The 20,596-nt window shown below is 43.5% G+C and overlaps 5 protein-coding genes across 6 annotated transcripts; 4 read left to right on the top strand and 1 right to left on the bottom strand.

Moving 5' to 3' along the window:
• Nucleotides 1-1,305: 1,305 nt before the first annotated feature.
• On the top strand, nucleotides 1,306-5,434 carry LOC101766227. Its single transcript, XM_004984779.4, has 6 exons — nucleotides 1,306-1,829; nucleotides 2,681-2,872; nucleotides 2,968-3,207; nucleotides 3,821-4,038; nucleotides 4,270-4,521; nucleotides 4,813-5,434. The coding sequence occupies exons 1-6, from the start codon at nucleotides 1,412-1,414 to the stop codon at nucleotides 5,089-5,091; spliced, it is 1,599 nt and encodes a 532-aa protein (XP_004984836.1). The 5' UTR covers nucleotides 1,306-1,411; the 3' UTR covers nucleotides 5,092-5,434.
• A 456-nt stretch (nucleotides 5,435-5,890) lies between these two features.
• Nucleotides 5,891-8,080, top strand: LOC101766634. Of its 2 annotated transcripts, none has more exons than XM_004984782.2 (4): nucleotides 5,891-6,092; nucleotides 7,147-7,328; nucleotides 7,418-7,547; nucleotides 7,646-8,080. In XM_004984782.2, exons 2-4 carry the CDS (start codon nucleotides 7,159-7,161, stop codon nucleotides 7,712-7,714), a joined length of 369 nt encoding a protein of 122 aa, XP_004984839.1. In that variant the 5' UTR covers nucleotides 5,891-6,092; nucleotides 7,147-7,158; the 3' UTR covers nucleotides 7,715-8,080. The 2 variants fall into 2 exon arrangements, with proteins under 2 accessions (XP_004984839.1, XP_004984838.1); XM_004984781.2 differs by having other exon boundaries at nucleotides 5,892-6,092; nucleotides 7,151-7,328.
• Nucleotides 8,081-8,402: 322 nt separating this feature from the next.
• On the top strand, nucleotides 8,403-13,272 carry LOC101767589 (RNA pseudouridine synthase 5). The gene is made up of 14 exons (XM_004984783.4): nucleotides 8,403-8,608; nucleotides 8,690-8,759; nucleotides 8,839-8,866; nucleotides 9,072-9,118; nucleotides 9,274-9,364; nucleotides 9,900-10,074; nucleotides 10,806-10,893; nucleotides 10,975-11,056; nucleotides 11,256-11,331; nucleotides 11,498-11,565; nucleotides 11,713-11,782; nucleotides 11,937-12,021; nucleotides 12,109-12,202; nucleotides 12,896-13,272. The coding sequence occupies exons 1-14, from the start codon at nucleotides 8,479-8,481 to the stop codon at nucleotides 12,977-12,979; spliced, it is 1,188 nt and encodes a 395-aa protein (XP_004984840.1). The 5' UTR covers nucleotides 8,403-8,478; the 3' UTR covers nucleotides 12,980-13,272.
• Nucleotides 13,273-13,746: 474 nt separating this feature from the next.
• LOC101767990 (alpha-taxilin) lies at nucleotides 13,747-17,015 on the top strand. Its single transcript, XM_004984784.3, has 11 exons — nucleotides 13,747-14,200; nucleotides 14,376-14,446; nucleotides 14,545-14,644; nucleotides 14,900-14,967; nucleotides 15,062-15,139; nucleotides 15,255-15,319; nucleotides 15,449-15,515; nucleotides 15,637-15,819; nucleotides 16,073-16,129; nucleotides 16,237-16,332; nucleotides 16,497-17,015. The coding sequence occupies exons 1-11, from the start codon at nucleotides 13,879-13,881 to the stop codon at nucleotides 16,659-16,661; spliced, it is 1,272 nt and encodes a 423-aa protein (XP_004984841.1). The 5' UTR covers nucleotides 13,747-13,878; the 3' UTR covers nucleotides 16,662-17,015.
• A 218-nt stretch (nucleotides 17,016-17,233) lies between these two features.
• LOC101768391 (lipid phosphate phosphatase gamma) lies at nucleotides 17,234-20,493 on the bottom strand. The gene is made up of 3 exons (XM_004984785.4): nucleotides 19,761-20,493; nucleotides 18,384-18,594; nucleotides 17,234-17,557 (listed from the first exon to the last, which is right to left on the bottom strand). The coding sequence occupies exons 1-2, from the start codon at nucleotides 20,235-20,237 to the stop codon at nucleotides 18,388-18,390; spliced, it is 684 nt and encodes a 227-aa protein (XP_004984842.1). The 5' UTR covers nucleotides 20,238-20,493; the 3' UTR covers nucleotides 17,234-17,557; nucleotides 18,384-18,387.
• Nucleotides 20,494-20,596: the final 103 nt, after the last annotated feature.

Genomic DNA, 20,596 nt, shown 5'->3' with positions numbered 1-20,596 from the left:
CTTGCGCCGCCGCCTCATTCCTGCTAGAGCAACACGAGGGATTTCAGTGTTTCACCAGAGCAACTGATCAGCTAGCGACGCAACCAACAGCTAGCGAATGGCGCGATCTTTCAAACGCTCATGGCACCTTTATATGCTCGTACCTTCTTCTTTTTTGTTTATTCGAAAGATGTCTGTACTTTGTAGTTGAACATAGGAGTATTGACATCCCTTATTGTCCGAATGACGTTTTTTTTTTTACTTGTAAACAACTAGTACGTAGAACGATGTTAAGTTTCCAAACATTTTTTTAGACCCTCACGGAGTACGGGTAAAAAAATGGCACAATAATTGTTAGCAAATCTCATTGTGGCTTGTCTTGCTACCGGTCCTGGTATAAGATTTGGAGTTTAATACCTCTATCTTCCCATCATGACATAATATCCCTTCGCTATCATGCTCTAACATCATTTATTATGCCACTGTAGCATAGTGATAACTAACGCCACAAGCCAATAAATCACCGAAATCATCAACATATCTATTAGATATCCACAGTAGGAAAAAGAAAAGACCGAAAGACGTTATAAACAAGGAAAGTAATGTTGACATGGAAGTATTAAGCAAATGATCCATGCTTACAACAAGCACAAAGTAGTAACTCATCACTAAATAACCTTCACCTAACGCAAAAAAGGAAAAGGAAATAAGTAGATGGGTACATAAAATTTTCATGGCAAGACATTTAAAAGAAAAGATAAGATCGTAAGATAATAGATCATGCCTAAACACTATAAACCGTTTGATATCTGTGCAAAACCATTTCCTACTTATAACATTGAAAGAAACCTAAACAACGTTATTGTAAAACAACCTTTACAATGACATTACCTAAAAATGCTTGGAAAAATATTCTACCGGACAACGTTCAAATATCTGTTTACCGCTTGGTTCTGAGTTCTGACACTTCCAAACAGTAGTCAGTGGACGCAGCAAGCAATGGGTCCACTTAATTTTGAATCCTTGTGATCACTTCCTACTGCACACACTCTGGCGTCGTTGGTACAAATTCAGTGGTACGCCTAGAGCATCCCTGTCAATCTGACCGTCCATTAACGGCAGTTGCGAGCCGCCGTACTTCCCCTCACATTTCCTACGGCCTAGATCCGTGGACGCTCGTGGGGAAGAAAGCAACCCCGGAGCCACCACCAAAAATTCCAAAAACCAGAGAGACCCACCGGAACTCCTACCCACACAGCCTAGCGGGGCCCGCAAGTCAGCCAAACGTCTCGAGTTCGCCATTTCGCCTCCGCTTCCTACTCCCCAGTCTCCCACTCCTCGCCCCCCTCTTCGCTTTCCAATTTCCAAACCTCTCTTGCACGGGAGAGCACGTACACGCGGAGCGGAGCGCGATCGGCGCCGCGGCGGCGAGATGTCGGCGGCGGCGACGATGACGTGGCACGAGGACCTGGCCACGCTCGTGGGGGACACGGGCGCCCGCTTCCCCGGTGCCGGAGGGGACGCGCCGGCGGCGGCGAATGTTGCGGCGGCGGGGGCCGGGTGGTACGGCGAGGAGGAAGAGGGGAGGACGGAGGAGGGGTGGGCGCAGCAGGCGAAGGGGTTCGCGGAGTCCACGGCGGAGATGCTGCTGGAGCTGGGCCGGGGGCTGTGGGACGTCGCCGCGCAGAGCCTCGCCGGCGCCGAGGACAGCGAGCTCGCGCGGCGGCTCAGGAAGCGGGCGGCGGCCACGGGGGAGCGACTCAGCTTCATGAACGAGTACCTCCCCGAGGAGCGCGACCCCGTGAGGTGTTGGCTCATCGTCGCCGGAGTCGCATTCGTCACGCTCCTAGGTAACCGCTGATCTCGCATCCACCGCTCTTCTCTGCCTCAGCAGTCAGCACCCGCCGTGCTTGCGTGTCTCTGGCTCTCTGCCTCCTGCTGGGCGTGCGACGCCGACGGTGGTTGGTGGCGTCCCGCATCATACGATGCGCGTTTCGACCTTTGTCTCGTATTTGTTCATCTGAGGGGTGGATCTACTGACTGGAGGATTTTGAATGGACGCGTCTTCAGTTTTATTAAGTGTTATATTTGAACCTTAGATTCAGCCTCTCCCATAGGTGAGCATATTTCTTTTTCTGTATGCTGCGGTGTCGAAACTGTTGAAACATGTCGAAATTTTTCATACCGTGGGATACGCGCCTAGTTTGCTTGGTCGACATTGTGTTGATAAGAAAAAAAAATTCACACAATTGCACTTCTGTTTAATATGTGTTCTGCGGTTTGATCCACTGAATCAGTCAGTGTTCTACTTCTACTATTGAGACAACCAACTCTCTTTATTTTTGGTCATATTGACTCTGCCACTGATTTCTTGTTGACATTTGGTGACCAGTTTGGTTTCATCGTGAACCAAAGCTTCTTGCTTGAGAATTGTAACTTGTTTCTTTGTATTTTTTAGAAGTAATAGTACGAATTTAAGACATAATTTTATTATTGTCCTCATGTTATAAAGATAGATGTCCTTCTAGTTGTTTGTAAGAAGCCGCAATACATGTTCAAATTTTCATACTAATTGTCTTGGTTATGAAATGGACAGCCATTTTGTTAATGCATTGTGGTCAGTTGATTAGTGTAACAGTTTATCCAAAGGGATCAGTACACCACTTTAACTGTTTAATTAATGAGAATGTTTTCCATGCAGTTTTAGGTGTTGGGAGTGGCAATGAAACTCCAGTAGAGCTTCCAAAGAAACTTATCATTAGTCCCCCAAGTGCGAATAGAATCCAACTTCCTGATGGACGCTATCTGGCATATGAAGAACAAGGAGTCTCAGCCGATAGGGCAAGATTTTCACTGATTGCTCCTCATTCTTTTCTTTCATCAAGGCTGGCAGGTAGGGTTGAGTACCTGAGTGTTACATCATTTTCTGGACAGTACTGGTATTTCCAGCTCTGTACTATTCGATCTACATTGTTTGTTCCCATGCAGGAATCCCTGGAATCAGTGCATCCCTTCTGGAAGAATTTGGGGCACGCCTTGTGACCTATGATCTTCCTGGTTTTGGTGAAAGTGATCCACACCCAGGCCGAAATCTCAATTCTTCTGCATTGGACATGCTCCATCTGGCTAATGGTCTTGATATTCCGGACAAGTTCTGGGTTGTGGGCTATTCTGGTGGTGGCATGCATGCTTGGAGTGCTCTTCGTTACATTCCTGACCGAGTTGCTGGTACCTATCTCAGATGATTTTCTATATGCTTCTGGATTTGTAAATTTATCATTTCGCCTGGTTTTTCATGGATGCCACCTTGGTTGCAATTGTTTTGACGCTATCGCGGCATATCACCCTTTTTTTTTTCATCCTTGGATATGCAATGTCTTACCTTGCTTATGCTTACTGAAATTTAAGACCCTTAATTCTGAAAATGCTTGTGACTTGAACCTAATGCCAGCCATTGTTACATTTTTGTATATTTGTTATTACATCACTTATCTTATGAGGATATGTAGTATTTCAGATACTCTTAATGCTAATTGTTATATTTGCCTTGATGAAAATGAAATGCGCATGCTCTATTGAATCGGATTACTCAGCACCATCCAAAATTCTAATGATACTTTCATTATGCTTCTAATTGAAATCCAAAATGCAAAATATGCCTATTCCTTGTTTGGAACCATGATTTGATCAAGGCATAACTACCATTGCACCTAAAGATGTGGTTATTTCAGCCAAAAGCATTTTTTGCTTGTGTTTTCAAATAACATAAACCTTACATGCTTATTGTCACATAAGTAATGTTATTGATCTGCTGGCATACGATTTATTGTCCTGAATCCAGGTGCAGCAATGTTCGCACCTATGGCAAATCCATATGATTCCAAGATGACCAAAGATGAGAGGCATAAAACATGGGATAGCTGGTCAACAAAACGGAAACTAATGCACATTTTAGCTCGGAGGTTTCCATCACTATTACCCCTCTTCTATCGCCGAAGCTTCCTTTCTGGAAAGCAAGGACAGGCAGAGAGTTGGTTGTCACTGTCATTGGGGAAGAAGGTATGCCAGTATCATTGTTATATATGTGTCCCAATGCAAATTTGGGATGCTGTTGTAGAGCAATAAGGGAAAGCAACATCTTCAGCGTTATTGTGTTGCATGAACACACTAGCAATCGATTTGCCCATGCCTAATTTGTGCTAGTTTGAATTCTTAGCATCCATCCCTTTGATTAAGTGTGAGCATTGGCACTTTCTCATGCCAAGTACTAATATTACGTGCATTACCCAGGACAAAACTTTACTGGATGGTCCTGAGTTCAATGCATTCTGGGAAAGGAATGTTGCGGAGTCTGTGCGCCAGGGTGATGCACGTCCATTTGTAGAGGAAGCTGTGTTGCAAGTATCTGACTGGGGTTTCAGCTTGTCCGACATTCAAATGCAAAAGAAAGAAGATCGAGGCTTTTTTGAACTCATCAAGTCTTTTTTCAATCAAGTTGAACGAGAGTGGGTGGGATTTCTGGGCCCAATACATATCTGGCAGGTTTGTACTCTGTTCGCTGATAGTGATTTGAAAGCATGACATCAATTAGTAGAAAAAGAAAATCCACTCCAGCTAATTCAACCATAGCTTAGTAGCAAGGACATTATTTGGAGGATGTTCTCTAGCCGCCTAGCATGTGGGTGGGTTGATCGGTATTTTTGTTTATTTTCTTCATAGGAGTCTATCATGCTGTGGTTACCCCATTAGATGGCTTAAAAAAGGTTGTGTCAGTATGCACAGCCAAGCAGGCGAGAGCTTCCTGAAGCGCTAAACTTTTTCGTATCTCAACAGGGAATGGATGACCGAGTGGTCTCGCCGTCAGTGGCTGAATTTGTCCGGCGGGTGGTTCCGGGAGCTACAGTGCACAAGCTTCTTGACGAAGGCCACTTCTCATACTTCTGCTTCTGCGACGAGTGCCACAGGCAGATATTCTCCACGCTCTTCGGCATTCCCCAGGGCCCTATCAACCCTGCCCCGCAACCCAGCGAGTTGGCTTCAGAGCTTGCCGAAGAAACGACAGCACCGGACAATGTTACAGAGCAGGAACAAGGAAAATCAAGCCTGGCCTGATCAAGATTGGCTTTCAGGATCAGCAGTATAGATACAAGACGTTACTAGTACTACTACACTACTACTTAACACAATACCACACAGTTGGACGGGCTTTTCTTCGCTGCCCATGGGATAAGGCCTGCGTCAGGTGGACTGAGCTCCTCCTCTTGCGCAAGTATTGAAGGCAAAAGCTTTGGATAGGAGGAGGCTGCAATGGATTATGCGGTTTCACTTCGATGTACAAATGCTCATCCCAAATGCGCACGGCACACCTGCTCGGTGCGCTCTTAGTATAGTCACTGTAAAATTCGATTAACCTGTCATAATGTGACTCCGTTATTTATAAACTTCCTTTTGCACATCTGCTTACTCTGGTATGCCTTTTGCGAAGCCGATGGTTGAATTGCGCTCTCGGCTGAATTTTGTTCGCACCGTGTGTACTGCGTTTTAGAAAAACAGTAACATAGTACTTCCTCCGTTTCAAATAGTTGGTCATTTTAGCTTTTCTATATACATAGGAAAATTATGTATGGTTTTAGCTTTTCTATATACATAGGAAAATTATGTATAGTTTTTTAGATACATAGTAAAATCTATGTATATAATTACATTTCGGAACGGAGTATTCAGCAGTGGGATTATTCGAAAAATAAAAACTGTCTGGAGAGACGGACGTGTTGCGTTTGCTCTGTGGGCCGGAGTTTTCCAAACTGGCCGGCCTGTCCTCTTTCCTGGGCAAAGCCCATCTCGAAGAAAAAGGGCCGAGCCTAGCCAACGCTCTTGTGTCATTCTTCGGCCTGCTAAATCAGTAAGCCCAGCACTCTCCAGTTTCCACGCCGAGCAGCGGCTAGACTGGGCAACGGCAACGCCGCCGCCGCCGGGTGCCTCTCTGAGACTCTGACGGATCCTCCACCCACCGCTGTTCAGCCCACCGTTTCCTCCGCGGCGCCGCTCCTCTCACGCTCTCGCGAAGTGGAACCATCCGTCTGAACTTGGAGGATCGATTCCTTCTTTTATTGGTAAGTAATCCAGCTTCCAACTGACCTGACTCCCGTCACCGCCGCGGGCACCGGTGACGGTAATAGTAGCCTCGGTTCTCTCATAGTCTCGTACCTTTTCCTGCCGGGATTACCGTGCCCAGTGTTGCATTGAGACGAGGTTTTGAGATTTGAAGGTGGTGTGTCGCAGGATCGCAGCTAATAAGATAGGATTTGTCATGTTCCTGATCTTGAACGAATCGGCGACTTCAATGATTTAAATGGTTTATTATTGATTGGTTCAACTTGTTTAATAGCACACATACGAGGTTTCTTTTTATCTCCACATACGAGGGATTTAGTGCTAGTGACAAGGGACAATGATTGTCAGCAAGTTATATTTCTAAACGTTTCAGACTTGAGGATTTTGTAAATTCGTTTCTCTTGTTTTTGGGAACTTTGATGCTTTCTGCAGAAACAGCTCAGGGATAATTGAACAGTGTGATATACATTTCTGTTCTCATGGAATTATTAATGTTTGAACGATTGATGCACATCTTTGCACTGCTAGGTATTAGGTAATAGTATTGTCTTAGTCTATAAACTTGTTTACCTCATAGCAAATGCTCAATAGGTCTGCATATTCTGGGAGCCAGCATAAAAGTGACTCTGGAACTACACATGTCGGCAGAAAATCCAGTGTACAAATTTCCTTGGCTCTTTCCGTGTCTAAAGCTGAGCTGCTTTTAAATTTCAAGTGTGGTGGTTATTGAATAATTGCCGTGAATTTGTACTGATAATGTGAAAAGTCATGTTTTGTGCTTATCACAAAATCCTTTTCCTCCTATCTTGTTATGATGTTCTGCTCAGGTCTTATTGCTTATTGCTGCTTGTAAGTGCAAAGTTTCAGTATGCAATTGTTTTTTGTTTGTTTAAGTGAGATGAGCTAGCTTCTATGTTGTAGTATCTGATAGTATGAATGATTGTGGGGTTCTCTATGACAGTGCAACTTACTATGCAGTAAGACATCCACCTTCTGTAATATCTACAATATCATTTTTGTTGGCTCCCTTTCATTGACTTCCTTCTTTACTAGCCAGAGCCGATCATGAATACTACTCAGAAAGTTGATCCAGTGGAACCATCTGCTAAGGTTTTCAAACAAGCCTCACAGTTCAAAAGATGGGGGCGAAAACATCCATTTGTTCGTTATGGGTTACCACTCATTTCCTTGACAGTGTTTGGTGCAGTTGGGCTGGCGCATCTTATACAGGGCAGGTAAATCATTCGAGCCTCTAATTAGTCTGCGTTTCGGGGATTCCTTTGTTTCACTATCAGACAGTGCTGCCTTATTTGTATTTCTGCAGCAAAGAAGTGACAAAGGAAAAGGAGGACATTGAATGGGAGGTTGTAGAAACAACAAAAGCTCTAAGCCGGACAGGGCCAGTGGAAGGGGCCTATAAGCCCAAGAAGCTCTCTCTAGAGGATGAACTGAAGGTAGCTGCATTCATATGTAGAAAAAATGCATGTCTGCTTTCACTCGAAGTTAACCATTTGCCATAACTGTTTTGATTAACGAGCTTCCCTGTTTATAGGCTTTGCAGCAAAAGGTTGACATCAACAGCTACGACTACAAGCCGATCCCAAGACCCACTGAAAAATAAGTATAGCAGAGCATCATTTACCAATATCAGGAGTGGAAGTTTTCTTGGTAGTTTCATGTTCTTGTTGTTCATAAGTTCTGTATGATTGTATGATGTTGACCAAACTTTGAAATTAGAAGAGAAATGCTCCAGCATTATCATAAGAACTTTGTGATCCGTTAGCCACCTGTTGTAGAGAATTACTGCAAGGATCCTTGAACTGTAGGAATCAGTGTTTGTAGCAACAGCCATTAGTCCATTACTCCATGGCATGTCTGTATTGTGAATCAGTGTTTGTCTTCAAAGATTTTTGAGATGCTAGGATACTGACACGAGTGAATAAATTGTGAACACAAATATAACTCTTGACGAGTTTTTTTTGTATGAGATGTCATGTCTTCTTGGAAGATAGTTGAACTTTGCTATCAGGTTTACACTAGTGCTTAGCACTCACCATTTGTGTACGTTAATCATCCAGTTCGAGAGGTTTCCTCCCCCGTTTTTCTCCTCTCCTTTTTCCCTCCGCTGGGAAAGAAAAGGGCCCGTCGCAGTTCAGCTACCGTTTCTCAACAGAAATGCGGCGGCGGCTTCACCGTTTCTGTTGCTAAATGCGAGGAGAGGAGGCTGGCTGCTCCACTTCGACCTGAGACTCATGGCTGCTTGCACATCATCTTCTGTTGCAGGCTGCAGGCTTGCAGCATATAGGTGGCCTGTGAAAGGAGAATAGAAGTCTGGGAGGTGGACTAATCTGCAAATGTACTCTTAAACCTCTTCCCCAACGCGCGATGGCCGCCGCCGCGGGAGAAACACCGGCGGACGATGGGGCTCCGCCGCCAGGGGCGCTCTACTCCTTCGGTACTCCGTGGCCGGAGCTCAACGAAGGCCTCTCCTACAGCGACGAGTTCCGTTGCGCTGGTCCGCCTCCCTCCATCTTCCCCCTCTCGCTCTCTCTGGCTTGTGGTTTGGTACTTCGTTCTGATTACCACACTTAAGCAGATGCGGACGCCGCCACCACCTTGATTGAGTTCTACTCCAGTAATTACAAGAGCTCCGCGCCATTGCTAGGGTAAGTGCCTAACGGCCACGCTTAATTCCTGATCTCCATGGTCAATTGATGACTTATTTTGGTCGTGGTGCGCCGGCAGGTGGATCAAGAGGATTCGTAACGGGCAGGTAGGGCATCTAGTGAAAATTTTGTCGTCTTCTCTGTTTTGTGCTGTACATCAGCTATGGTGATTCGTGTCTTTTGAAGGGAGCATGCATGTATGGGAACTTATGCATTGTCCTCTATTTTTCCAAAAAAACATGGAAAATGAGAGAGGTTCTGACTTTTTGGCACATTTACTTGGATGCAAATGAAGGCTTATTTTCTTTGCAGATAACCGTTGATGGTCAAGTTATCACCGATCCAGATATGACTCTGAGGTAGCTTTCTTTTTCTACTTGCATCAAGTGTTTTTATTGTCATCTGCTTTCCAATCTTTAATCGCATTCCATTGTTTCCCTTGGTCCTACATTTGTGGTTTGAAAGAAGTTCATTATAATGTATAACAGGTACCTAAGTTAACTTTGTTTTGCAGGGATGGTTCTAAGTTGGTATATCATCGTCTCCCTTGGCCGGAGCCATTTGCGCCATATTTGCTGGAAGTGCTTTACGAGGATGATGACATGGTATGCAAATAAGCTCAGTGGCATTTTCTGTAAATGCGACATATCTTTCACATTTCATAACCCTACATGGTTGGCATGGTTCAACTTTCCAGTCCCATCTAAGTTTGGTCTATGTTTATCTGAGGAATGGAAGATATGGACTTAAGTTTTAACTTTATTGACTTATGGATATCCATGTGCATTAACCATGAATTAGGCTTTAGATCCCTTAGCGAATACAAATATTAATGCCTTTCTATAAGTTTTTCCCCTTTTTTTGTTGGTGGCTCATGTTGAGTTTCATCTCTAGCTTGTCCCAACTTACTTGGGACGAAAACGCTTTGTTGTTGTCATTTTTGACTTATGAACACTCAACTAGCTTGAGCTTGCAAATACTGTATCCATTTCAGCAAGGTTCAGTAAGGCGTGAGTTTTTTGTTTTCCTGTTATTGTGCATGTAAGCATGTTTGCGGTTCGCAAATCAGTACTGATACATGAAGCTAACTTCCAATTTTACTTTTAGAACCTTAATCTTAGCCCAAGAATGTTTTGTCAGGTTGCCCTTAATAAGCCTTCTGGCTTGCAAGTTCTGCCTAAAGGACTCTTCCAGCAGCGCACTGTTTTAGCACAGGTTCAGATGAAAGACTGGAAGATGACATCTTGCTGCTCCAAGAGAAAAGATGCGCAGTCACATCCAGTGCCTGTTCATCGATTAGGAAGGGGAACATCAGGTTTGTTCCTTTATTTACAGTTCAATCCTAAGCAGAAACTCTGGTTCACCAACACTCACTTGAGGCTGGTGTAAATTTTTGTAACTTGTGTATGAACATAGGAATCTAGGAGAAAGGTACAGTAATTACCGAAAGTTAATGCTCAAACCAACAAGTAATATAAGGTATGTTGAAGTCATGGCACAACGACGGAGAATTAGGAAGCTGTGGACATGGCGCAGAGACCTTTTTTAGGTGACTATGATGTTTCACAGGAGCAAGGAGTGATAATAGGCATGGTTTACTGTGGGAATCTAAACACGACCTGATGAAGATAATTTTTTTTTGTGTGTTGGGAGGTGGTTTTGTTGTGTGTGTGTGGGGGGGGGGGGGGGGAGAGGGGGGGTTGCGTTGACAAAAGCTCTCTGCTCTCCTAAGTGAGGTCAGGGAGCAATTTCCTGAATTTGGAGGCATTAGCTTGATTAGATGATCTAGGTAGGATGCTTGTTTCCATGATTCCACTATAACATGAACTTACAATATATACATCACAGAAAGGGTTGCATATCAAAATTGTCCCACTGGTAACAAACATTGCTCTGCAATAAATGTGTCTTGCCAGAAAAGATAGTTTGGTCCAGAACTTGCATTCAGTATAAGCTCTTCTGTAATTTGCTTCGCTTGTTGTTTTGATTTTAGTTTATGATGTCTGTTCTTGCTAGCTGCTGCTGACCAGCTCCTTCTGTTGCTAGGCCTCCTGCTCTGTGCCAAGACAAAGGTTGCCAAAGTTCGACTTGCATCGTATTTTGCTGAAGGCGCTATAAATGCTGGAAATAAAAGGTGTTAAAATTTATCACTACCTTATTTGGAAACATGTATTCACATCATGCATACAGTTCTAGTGACTAAAATAATCTATAGGGATAAATCAGAATTCCAAGAGGAGCGAAAAATTTCAAAATTTTATCGAGCCTTAGTGAGCGGCATACTTGATAATGATGAGGTACCATCCCCCCTCCCCTTATTTATCTATACACTATTCTGAGATCTGAACTCTTAGATCTTGTTTGGATTACGATCCCCTTATTTATCTAATACACTGCTCTGATCCCTTAGGTCTCGCAGACATGCTTATGATTTTGAGTGTATGATCTCTCGTGCACAAGTATGCACGCTATAATTTATTTCCATCACACATGCAGGTTGTGGTTACGCAGCCCATAGGGTTAGTTCATTATCCTGGAGTTGCAGAGGGACTTTATGCAGCATGTTCCTCAGGTATTACAATTTCACTGATGTAACTTGGAATTGGTGAAGATCCTTGGGTATCGAGTGACCACAGTACTTTCATGATGTAATTTGTAATTTTATATTGAGCAATGCTTGTTCACTGGTTCTCTTCATTTGATTTAGTATTTATTTTACCTGCACCGTCAATTTTCAGGAAAGCCAGCAATGAGCAAAGTATGTGTTCTTGAGAGACTTGCACACCAAAATCATACATTGGTCCAGGTAGAATATGTGTTCTCTCTTGCTCTTGCTTGCTCATAAATGTGCATAGCATCATCTTCTTTTGGGTTGAGAACACATAATGTCAAGTTTTCTTTTGCTGCCTTGAGCATTCCAATCTGTGAGGTATTTTCTTCTTGATTGATTTAGGTTGAAATTCATTCAGGGCGACCCCACCAAATACGGATACACCTTGCATACATTGGGCACCCTCTTGTAGGCAAGTCTCTAGCTCAATCTACTCATGCCATTTTTGTAGTTACTTATCTGATTAATGCAATTGAATAGTAGATGAAATCTCATCTCTCCACCCAGGCACAAAATATTTCAGCTGTAATTAAATCTCGTGTATATTTTTCTGTATGCTCCAACAGATGATCCTCTCTATGGTATTGGTGGGCACCCCAAATTTGTTGAGCCAGAATCTGCTGGCACAGATAGTTCTTTTGCTTATGATGGGTAATTCTTTCATCTCTCATTGCCACTGAGATACCTCTTTGGATGGTTCTTGTATTTAGTTCAACTGATGTTTCTTGCTCTTATTAGAGGTTACGAGAGACCTTTGCAACCTGTTCCTGGAGACTGTGGGTATCACCTACATGCACATTGGCTTGTTCTTTGCCATCCAACGACAAATGAGGTGAAATATATCTCTCATCTTGAGCAGTGTTATCTACTACGTGGCTTGTGCGATACAACCTCAAGAACTAAACAAAGTAGATATGTTGAAATTTGAATTGTACATGAATTTATTACACAGCCTTTACTATTGTTGCCAATAAGATAATATTGCACTTTTATGCCAAGAAAGGTGATACACGAGGTCAATCACAAAGACAAAACCTGAATTTTTTACCGCTGAAGAATAAAACTCCCTTGGTTTTTAAATTTATGGTGTTTAGGACAACAAAATGAACTAAATGGCCTGTCCTAAGCGTCATGAATTTTAAAAAGGAGGGACTGAGGGAGTATCTCTCCAAGAAAAAGAGGCGAAAAGTAAGGTTTACTCCTGCATAGAAGTATGTGTCAGTAAACTGCTTTTACTGTAGACCTAAATTACTAGTAGAGGAGATGGTATTGAGCATATCGGCCAGTTGTCTGCTTTTACTCCATGGTACTTGACCATTATTTGAATTTAGACCTGCAAAAGGAACTTTAGAAAGCAACAGATATAATGATTTCGTTACAGGCCTAGTAGCTTTTTTTTTTTAAAAAAAAAAGAGAGACAGTACAGAAATTGAAAGTATCTTTTGACGTTGTTTTTACTATAGGCATCATTGTAATTACTCTGTTCCTTGTATTGACTCTGCACGTACCATGGCTGGCTTTGCAGATGGTTAAAATCACCGCTCCTCTGCCACATATTCTACAGACTCAAGAGGAACGTCGTGCCGCCTTTGAGCGAGTCGGTGATTGAACCTGTGAACTGAGCAGTCAGCAAGTTCCCGCAAGCGCTACACCCCTAGCGAACACCTTTTCTTGTGGGAATACAAATACCTATATTGTACACTGTCGACTGTACGTACCCAGTGCCGTGTCTCGTGTACTGTATGCCCAATATTTGGCTCTATTTCTGAATTTATTCGGTCTATTCGAATTTCAAGTTGCTAAAACAAATGCTTTGTTCTGGCACAAAATATGCGTTGGTGGTTTGAAATGGAGGTAAATAAGTACTGCTAATGAATTGTACAATGCATGGTACGTTTACTACCTGACATGGCATTGCGCGTGTGCTGCACTGCGCCGCACTCTATCAGATTTGCCTTGGAGGCTTTGCTTCTTTTCTAAGAAATTCCTGAAACGCTGTAGCAAAAATCAACAGAGCTTTCTCTATACGAGCCATTTGCTTCTGAGAATTCCTACTGCTGCAGCAAAAATCAACAGAGCTTTCTCTATACGAGCCATTTGCTTCTGAGAATTCCTACTGCTGCAGCAAAAATCAACAGAGCTTTCTCTATACGAGCCATTTGCATCCTGTTTGCTATCTATGGACAACAAATCTCACAGTAAAATGGGAAGAAGAAAAATCGAATTTGTCCTGATCCGTGAGCACCAAGGCTCGTCGGGTCGCCACGCCGACGCCGTCGTCTTTGTACTCAGCCGGCCGGAGACGAGCTGTGCGGAGGGAGCCGGTTTGGGTGACTTTGCCTCGCTTTCTATCCGACGTCCAAAGCCAATCCAAAGGCTGCCAGTGTTTCCAAGCCGATCCAAAGGCCGTCGTCGTGCGTCGGCGCGCCGGGCGGAACCGTGCTAAACGGGAATTCTCGGGGAAAAGAAGGCGAGTGCGGCGCAGCGGCGCACACGCGCAAGCGCGCAATGGAAGGCTCGCCGGCGACGCGCCTCCCGGAGGCCGACTCCCTCCCCGACGGCTTCGTCGAGAGCTCCGGCGCGGACACGGCTTCTCCACCATCCCCCGCGCCCGTCGCGGATGATCCACCGCTAGCCGCGCTCGACTCCGATCGGCCCGCTGCCACCAACCCAGGCGGCGGGGAAACCCTAGGCGACCCCTCCCTCCCCGCCCCGGCCGTCGAGGATGCCTCCTCGGCCGCCGCCGAAGCCTTGGAGACACTCTCTTTGGACGCCACTGCGGAGCCGGAACGCGCTCCAGGGGAGCACGGACCCACCGGCGCTGCAAGAGGTGATCCCTCCGTAGCTTCCTGATCTAAGTTATTTCTGAACGGCAGCCGTTTCCTTCCAGTTCAGAGTAAACATGGGACCATTATGTGCGTTCTTCCTTCACCGTGCGGAGTTTGAGCTTCGAATGTAGCTTAGAGGCAGAGTTTATTTACCATGTTTTATTGTTCTTGTTACAGACGCTGAAGAATCCTTGAAGCAGAGCTGTGCAGCTGAGCAAGCAGGATCTCCAACTGCTCAAAAACAAAAGGTTGTTGATGCTGAGATTGCTCATCTTGTAGTATCATATCAACGTCTATAAGAACAATTAGTTCTTTTCGAAGGGAATTGATTTGCTTGCTTTTGTAGGAGACTGCTGAGCCCAAACGCAAGGTCGTGAAGCGTAAGGACAGAGAGCTGTTTGAACTTGCCCAGCAATACCACAAAGTGGTGGCAGAAAGGGATGCAGGTAAGTTGTAATGTGAATCTATGATTGTTATACAGTTGAATGTAATGAAAGCATGCCTCCCTTTGTGATTCCCTTTAAATCATCATCGAAAAACATGTGTTTCTTTGGTCGGATCAATGCCCTTCTATGTCCATGTAATTAGAAAGTAATGTTAATTGAAACTTCACTAAAAATCATGTGTGTCTTGAGTACTTTGCATTTTGTGCGCACATTGTGCTCATAGAATCCATCTACCTAACATTTGGGTCCTTGCAGCCAATGCAGTCAAAGAAAAACTAGAATCTCTTTGTAGGGAGTTTCAGCGTCAAAATAAAATGCTAAAGGTATGTTCAGTGTATTTGAACTTTGAGTCAAGTATTAGAAAAGGTATTTGCATTTTTGTCCAGTTGCTATACCATTTTAGCATCTTTGACTCAGGAAGAGTGCCGAAGGGTGTCGACAGACGGGCAGAACATGCGTATGGAATTGTCTGATAAATTCAATAATGCTATAAAGGTTGCTGCTTCATCTGATTATGATCTAGGATAAGGATATACAAGTTTCTTCATTCTTTTGATTGCATGTCTATTTTTTTGCTCTGATTTATCAGATTTTCACGTTATCTTTGTAGGATGTGAGTGTCAAGCTTGAGGAGCAGAAAAATGAATGCATTGCTCAGTTAGAAGAGAACAATCTGTAAGATACTGAGCTTTTGCATATGTTGAACATTGGGAGTTTCATTAGTTGGTTTTGTTAGCAACTTCATTAGTTAAAGTCCCTTTGGACATCTCTAGTCAAGTATATTGACAGTTGTTGGTTTTGTAGGTTGAGAAGTAAACTCAAAGATCTTGCTGATCAATATAATATTACTCAGCAGAAATATGCTCACCAAGTATGCTATTTTTGTCCTATTGATAGACCTCTGAGTCTCATTGATATTTGTACAACCACGATAGATCTCTCTAGTTTTAAAAGCTATTTGCCGTGCTATTAACTTGTTATGGCATGTGTAGCTGAAAGAGAAGATGCTGGAACTTGAGCTTGCGGATTTGAAACTTCAACAACAGCAAGAGAAGGCTGCTCAGGAACATAGCCAAATGCAGTTATATGCTGAGCAAGTTTCTCAGCTTATGACTACTGAGAAGAACCTGCGATTGCAACTAGCTTCTGATGGAGAGAGATTTCAGCAGTTTCAGGTACATTAAGACCATCTCCAGCTGGCCAGAGCATACATATGGTCCCCAGGAGACAACAACAATAACATAGCTTTGGTCCCTATCAAGTTGGGGTAGGCTGTAGATGAAACCCAAGAAACATGTGAAAATAGTCACGCACTCTACCTGCTTTAGTGGTGGCCATTTTTATCATTGTGGATGAAAGTTTAAAACTTCTGGCACCTCAAAAAGAAAATGAACCACTTAAAACTTTTTTGTTATGCCTTTTTTTCAGGATGCCCTGTCAAAAAGCAACGAAGTCTTTGAAACTTACAAGCAGGAGATGGAAAAGGTATGCTCTGCAGCTTGTCTTGGTTAATGCTCATAACATTGTATCTGCATTATCAGTCAGCAGTTGTTTGTTGACTGAAGTCTGTCTCGTATGATCTTTTGCATCAGATGATCTCGGTGATAAAGAGTCTGAAGAAGGAGAATGAATTTCTGAAGGGAAAGTGTGAGAACTCAGATATTGCTCTCGTGAAGCTCATTGAAGAGGTATGGGTGCTTCACAAAAGCTCACTAAATCAGAGCTACAGACCAGAGCTTTCGATAACTATTACCTTCCTGGCTTTTTAGTACCGTACTTTGATCTCCTTTACCATGTTTGGAAAACTACCATTGTATTTGCTAATCTCAACCCATTTATGATGCCTCTGCAGCGTGAGCTAACAAAGAAGCAAATAGAGAAATTGAAAAATCAAAAGGAGAAGCTTGAATCCCTGTGTCGTTCACTACAGGCAGAAAGGAAACAAGGCCCCTCTGCCAGTATTCCTGAGACCCCTTCTAGCGAAGAAGGTGTAGCAGTGACAAGCCAAGATTCATAGTGACAACCAGTATTCCTGATGTGCATGCCAATGTTCCATCGGTGTCACCTACCCGCTTGCTGAGATTTCTGAAGCCTGATGAATGGATATGATACTTTTATCATGTTTAGGGCGATATGTAGGAGAGTATGGAGAGCTTGATTGATACTTGTCTGTCTCTGGCGTTTTGAGATTGTTGCCAGAGAGGGGCGGTAGCACCTGAACCTTTCCCATGCTAGTGACTCATATTACTACCAGGCAAATGTGGTCCTCCGACTGTTTCTTTCTTTGTGGTGTGACTTTCTTTCTGTGGATGTTTAGTTATTTCCTTAGACCTTTTATTCCCTTGTCTAGTAAATGGGCCCTTTTCCTTCATGAATTTTCTTAATCCTTGTTTTCAAATCTGAAACATTTAATATATTGGGATGTGCAGTATCTCCGTTTTCTTGAAAATGTTGGTTTTTTCTAGCAATCTCCTTTGGTTCGGAAAATTTTAGTAGAGATCATGCCCATGTAATTGACATAAATCATGCATGTAATCATGTATCAGCAGCATATGATGCGACATATTGCAGTTATCTTACAGATACAGAGAACCAACGAAAGATAATCTGGACGCTGGAGATGTCCAGCTGGAGATGAATTTACGTATTGTTCACATGTCATTTTCTAAATGTAAACAATCAAGTTATGATCAAACTGTCATTACGAAAAACAAAATGACAACAAAAATTAGAGAGAAAAAAAGCAGTGGCATATGCCCAGGAAGGGCAAAATGCCAAGCTGTAATAGCCATTTCTCCTACTGAATGTTGCCACTACATGTATCCTTGTGCAGCATAACCGAAGCAAACATCATGCCGCACACATTCTTATAATCACCTTGAACAACTTCAAAATGAAATCCGGAAGCACAACCTGCATTGACATAAGAAAATATGAGGACCAGTTCCGCATATTGAAGACAATTTAGTTTATCACATACATAAAGGTTGGAGCCAATTTGATCTGAACAGTGAAAATAAGGATTATTATGTGAAGGTCATAAAAATGCTATAAGGTAAATCAAGTTTAGAGTCTATACTCTCCCAATAGGTGTCTAACTTGTTTATCAGAAAAATCAAAATTGATAAAATGAGGTGAAGGTTGATAGGCAACGGTAGCTTTTGGAGATGCTAAGGGTGCGTTTGGCAGAGCTCTCATAGCTGATTCTATACTGATTCCAGCAGGAGCTCTGCCAAACAGTCTTTTAGAGAGAAGTGATTCTCTACTGATTGTGTGAAGTGATTCTCTGAAATAAACTAAGAGCCTGGGAGCTGGAAAAAAATAGCTTCTCCTGATTTTGTGAAGTGATTCTCCATCCTGATTTTAAGAGTTTATGCTAGAGAATCAAAGATAATCACTTTTAGCCACAGAATCACTTCTCTCAGAGAATCGGCTCCCATAAAGAATCAAAATTAGATGGAGCTCTACCAAACAGACCCTAAATAGAGCCAACAATAGCTTCTCATGTATCTAGGTTAATTTCAACAATACCAAGAATATGGAGCGAACATGTTGATGGCTCAATCGAGAATTAGCAAAATGTTCAGATTTCCCAGAGTAAGAAAGATTGCTGGACTACTAATTGTGATTTTTCCAATCAAATAGAAAAAAAAAAGTAATTGCAGTATCTAGTTTAGCGCTTCATGTCTGAGCAGCATCTGCTTAACAAGCAAACCCAAATTAGTATGGTACAACTTACAAGCTCAATCAGTAGCAACTTTCTTCCTTGCTGCCCTTGCGTTATCATACTCGAACTTAAGCACATCCGGAATATGAGACGTATCCTTGATGTACAACCATCTCCCAATCGCACTCTCCTCAATCATGGGGAAGTAATCAACAAGCATGGTGTTGACAATCCAGTACCAGATAGCACCAAAGACAAGGCCCACTACTGCTCCCGCAAAAACCTGATGAATTTATCAAATCGAAACTCAGTTTTTAAGACATAGTATATTCATACTTTGCCTTAAATAAAAAAATAAATCAAACCATTTTAATTTAAATAAGCAGGTCAAGTAAGGACACAGGTAACCAATCTAAAGGAGCATCTTGTGATCCAGATTGCATTAAATAATGGATAACAATTCTACTATGCGCCAAACTTCTACAGACAAATGGACAAAACATGCAATTGTTTTACTGGACAAACCCAATGCTAAATAGATTCATACAAATGTAAGCATTGTTAAACATCCACAAAAACTAATGCCACATAGTCTTTTAACAGAAAAAAAGATATAAGAACCTTTTTTTACTCAGATAAATGCATGCCCTCAGGTACAAACATGAATGACACTATGATAGTATCCAAAAAAACAGGGTACTGGTTCTTGATTGACTAAACAACGAATTTAAAGTTCGGATGCTCTTCTTGTTTATGTTTATGGATCATTCCACAGTTTTACTTCAAAATGGTAAAAAAAATGCATTGACTTGCTAATTTTTCTGTATCTTTCATTGAAACTGTTTGTGTTTTCTCCCTTCTGATAAGCTTAGGACATATAATATATCTGTGGAAACTACTGTGGTCTTTCGTGACTCGTGTTGGGTTTCACTGCTATCCTACCCCAACTGGCTTTGGACAAAAAGGCTTTGTTGTAAGCTGCCATGGTCTCACACATGTTAAACCACTGCACTAACCAATCTTTTGCAACCTTCTGCGGCAAAACCTGAAATTGTTGCGCCGCTGATCTTAGTTGCTTCTGTCCTACCTTCTGTGGAAAATAGACATGCAAAATTTCCTTTCATGGTAAATCTTAGCAAACTTTTTCTGTTCACTGCAAACCACAGTATTGATGATGTACGTACATCTGAAGCTCATTATGCATATAAGATGTGATCTTCAGTCCTAAAAGGCATTAAAGAGACTAATAAAATTTCACTAGAAATACATAAACATTTGGAATTTTTGTTTAGCATAGGGAAATCATAGCAAGGGCACAATTATCAACTTTTTAGAAGCGAAACAGGGCACCGCATATTTATTAGTGGCATCGGAAATAAGCAGAGAAATGCACGATTGGATGGAAAAGCACATCTAGTCAGATCGGATCCGAAATTAAGGGGCTCTCACCTGCGCGACGGTGTGGTACCCTAGGTACACCCTGGACAGCATGGTGAGGAAGGCGAGCGGCCACGGCACGGCGGCGATCACCCGGCGCGCGGTCGACCGGCGGAGCGAGAGGAGCGAGAGGTAGGTGGCGAAGAAGAACATGTACTGCGAGTGACTGGACGGCCACCCGTGGGAGTCGCAGGCCTCGAGGAACTCGCAGTACGCCGGGCGGGACTGCGCGACGGAGTGCTTGATGAGCTCGTTGAGGGCCTGCGAGACGAGGAGCCCCGCAGCGAAGCAGAGGCCCTGGAGCTCCCGGCGGAAGAGGAAATGGGAGACGAACCCGCCGAGGCTGATGAAGACCGGGATGAGGGAGACCCACGCGAGGAAGAGGCCCAGATGGTCGCCCGGGCGGTACCGGACGTGCGTCAGCGTGATGGCCTTCAGCGACGGCGGCACCGACGCCGCCATCTCCTGGTAATCCCCGGCCCCGGACATGGTCGCGCTCTCGCCTCCCCGGCCCGCGTCGCGGAGGATTGGATGGGTACTTGGTTTCCCGGCGGGGAGGTTCGGGATTGGGGTCCGGCGGGTTGATTCGATCGGCGCCGGCTCCCTGCTCCGATTGGCGTGGGGGTCGCGGGGATTGGCGCCCTCTGCGTGTTGTGTTGCTGGGTGGGGGACGGAACGCGTCGTGGAGCGGGACGGACGCGGACGTGCCAGAAGCAAAGAAGGGAGGCGACGCCGCGTGGGGAAGAAGGAAAATGCTAGAGCATATAGGTTGCAATATATGCAATTTTCGCAATATTTGATAACTAGATCTATAGTTTGTAGTTTTCCCTGAATAAGCCTGTACAGCA

This window comes from Setaria italica, chromosome IX, assembly GCF_000263155.2.
Source record: "Setaria italica strain Yugu1 chromosome IX, Setaria_italica_v2.0, whole genome shotgun sequence".
Classification (NCBI taxonomy): Eukaryota; Viridiplantae; Streptophyta; class Magnoliopsida; order Poales; family Poaceae; genus Setaria; species Setaria italica.
The sequence above is the reverse complement of the archived record's forward strand: the minus strand, read 5'-3'. Positions and strand labels throughout refer to the sequence as shown.

Coding starts and splice junctions, on each gene's coding strand:
- LOC101767589 (XM_004984783.4), top strand. CDS start 8,479: ATGGCCGCCGCCGCGGGAGAAACACCGGCGGACGATGGGGCTCCGCCG. Junction 11,057..11,255: donor GCATACTTGATAATGATGAG/GTACCATCCCCC, acceptor TCACACATGCAG/GTTGTGGTTACGCAGCCCAT. Junction 12,022..12,108: donor AGTTCTTTTGCTTATGATGG/GTAATTCTTTCA, acceptor TGCTCTTATTAG/AGGTTACGAGAGACCTTTGC.
- LOC101766227 (XM_004984779.4), top strand. CDS start 1,412: ATGTCGGCGGCGGCGACGATGACGTGGCACGAGGACCTGGCCACGCTC. Junction 1,830..2,680: donor CGCATTCGTCACGCTCCTAG/GTAACCGCTGAT, acceptor TTTTCCATGCAG/TTTTAGGTGTTGGGAGTGGC. Junction 4,522..4,812: donor GCCCAATACATATCTGGCAG/GTTTGTACTCTG, acceptor GTATCTCAACAG/GGAATGGATGACCGAGTGGT.
- LOC101766634 (XM_004984782.2), top strand. CDS start 7,159: ATGAATACTACTCAGAAAGTTGATCCAGTGGAACCATCTGCTAAGGTT. Junction 7,329..7,417: donor GCGCATCTTATACAGGGCAG/GTAAATCATTCG, acceptor GTATTTCTGCAG/CAAAGAAGTGACAAAGGAAA. Junction 7,548..7,645: donor CTCTAGAGGATGAACTGAAG/GTAGCTGCATTC, acceptor CCCTGTTTATAG/GCTTTGCAGCAAAAGGTTGA.
- LOC101768391 (XM_004984785.4), bottom strand. CDS start 20,237: ATGTCCGGGGCCGGGGATTACCAGGAGATGGCGGCGTCGGTGCCGCCG. Junction 18,595..19,760: donor GGTACCACACCGTCGCGCAG/GTGAGAGCCCCT, acceptor TAAATTCATCAG/GTTTTTGCGGGAGCAGTAGT.
- LOC101767990 (XM_004984784.3), top strand. CDS start 13,879: ATGGAAGGCTCGCCGGCGACGCGCCTCCCGGAGGCCGACTCCCTCCCC. Junction 14,201..14,375: donor ACCCACCGGCGCTGCAAGAG/GTGATCCCTCCG, acceptor TTCTTGTTACAG/ACGCTGAAGAATCCTTGAAG. Junction 16,130..16,236: donor ACAAGCAGGAGATGGAAAAG/GTATGCTCTGCA, acceptor CTTTTGCATCAG/ATGATCTCGGTGATAAAGAG.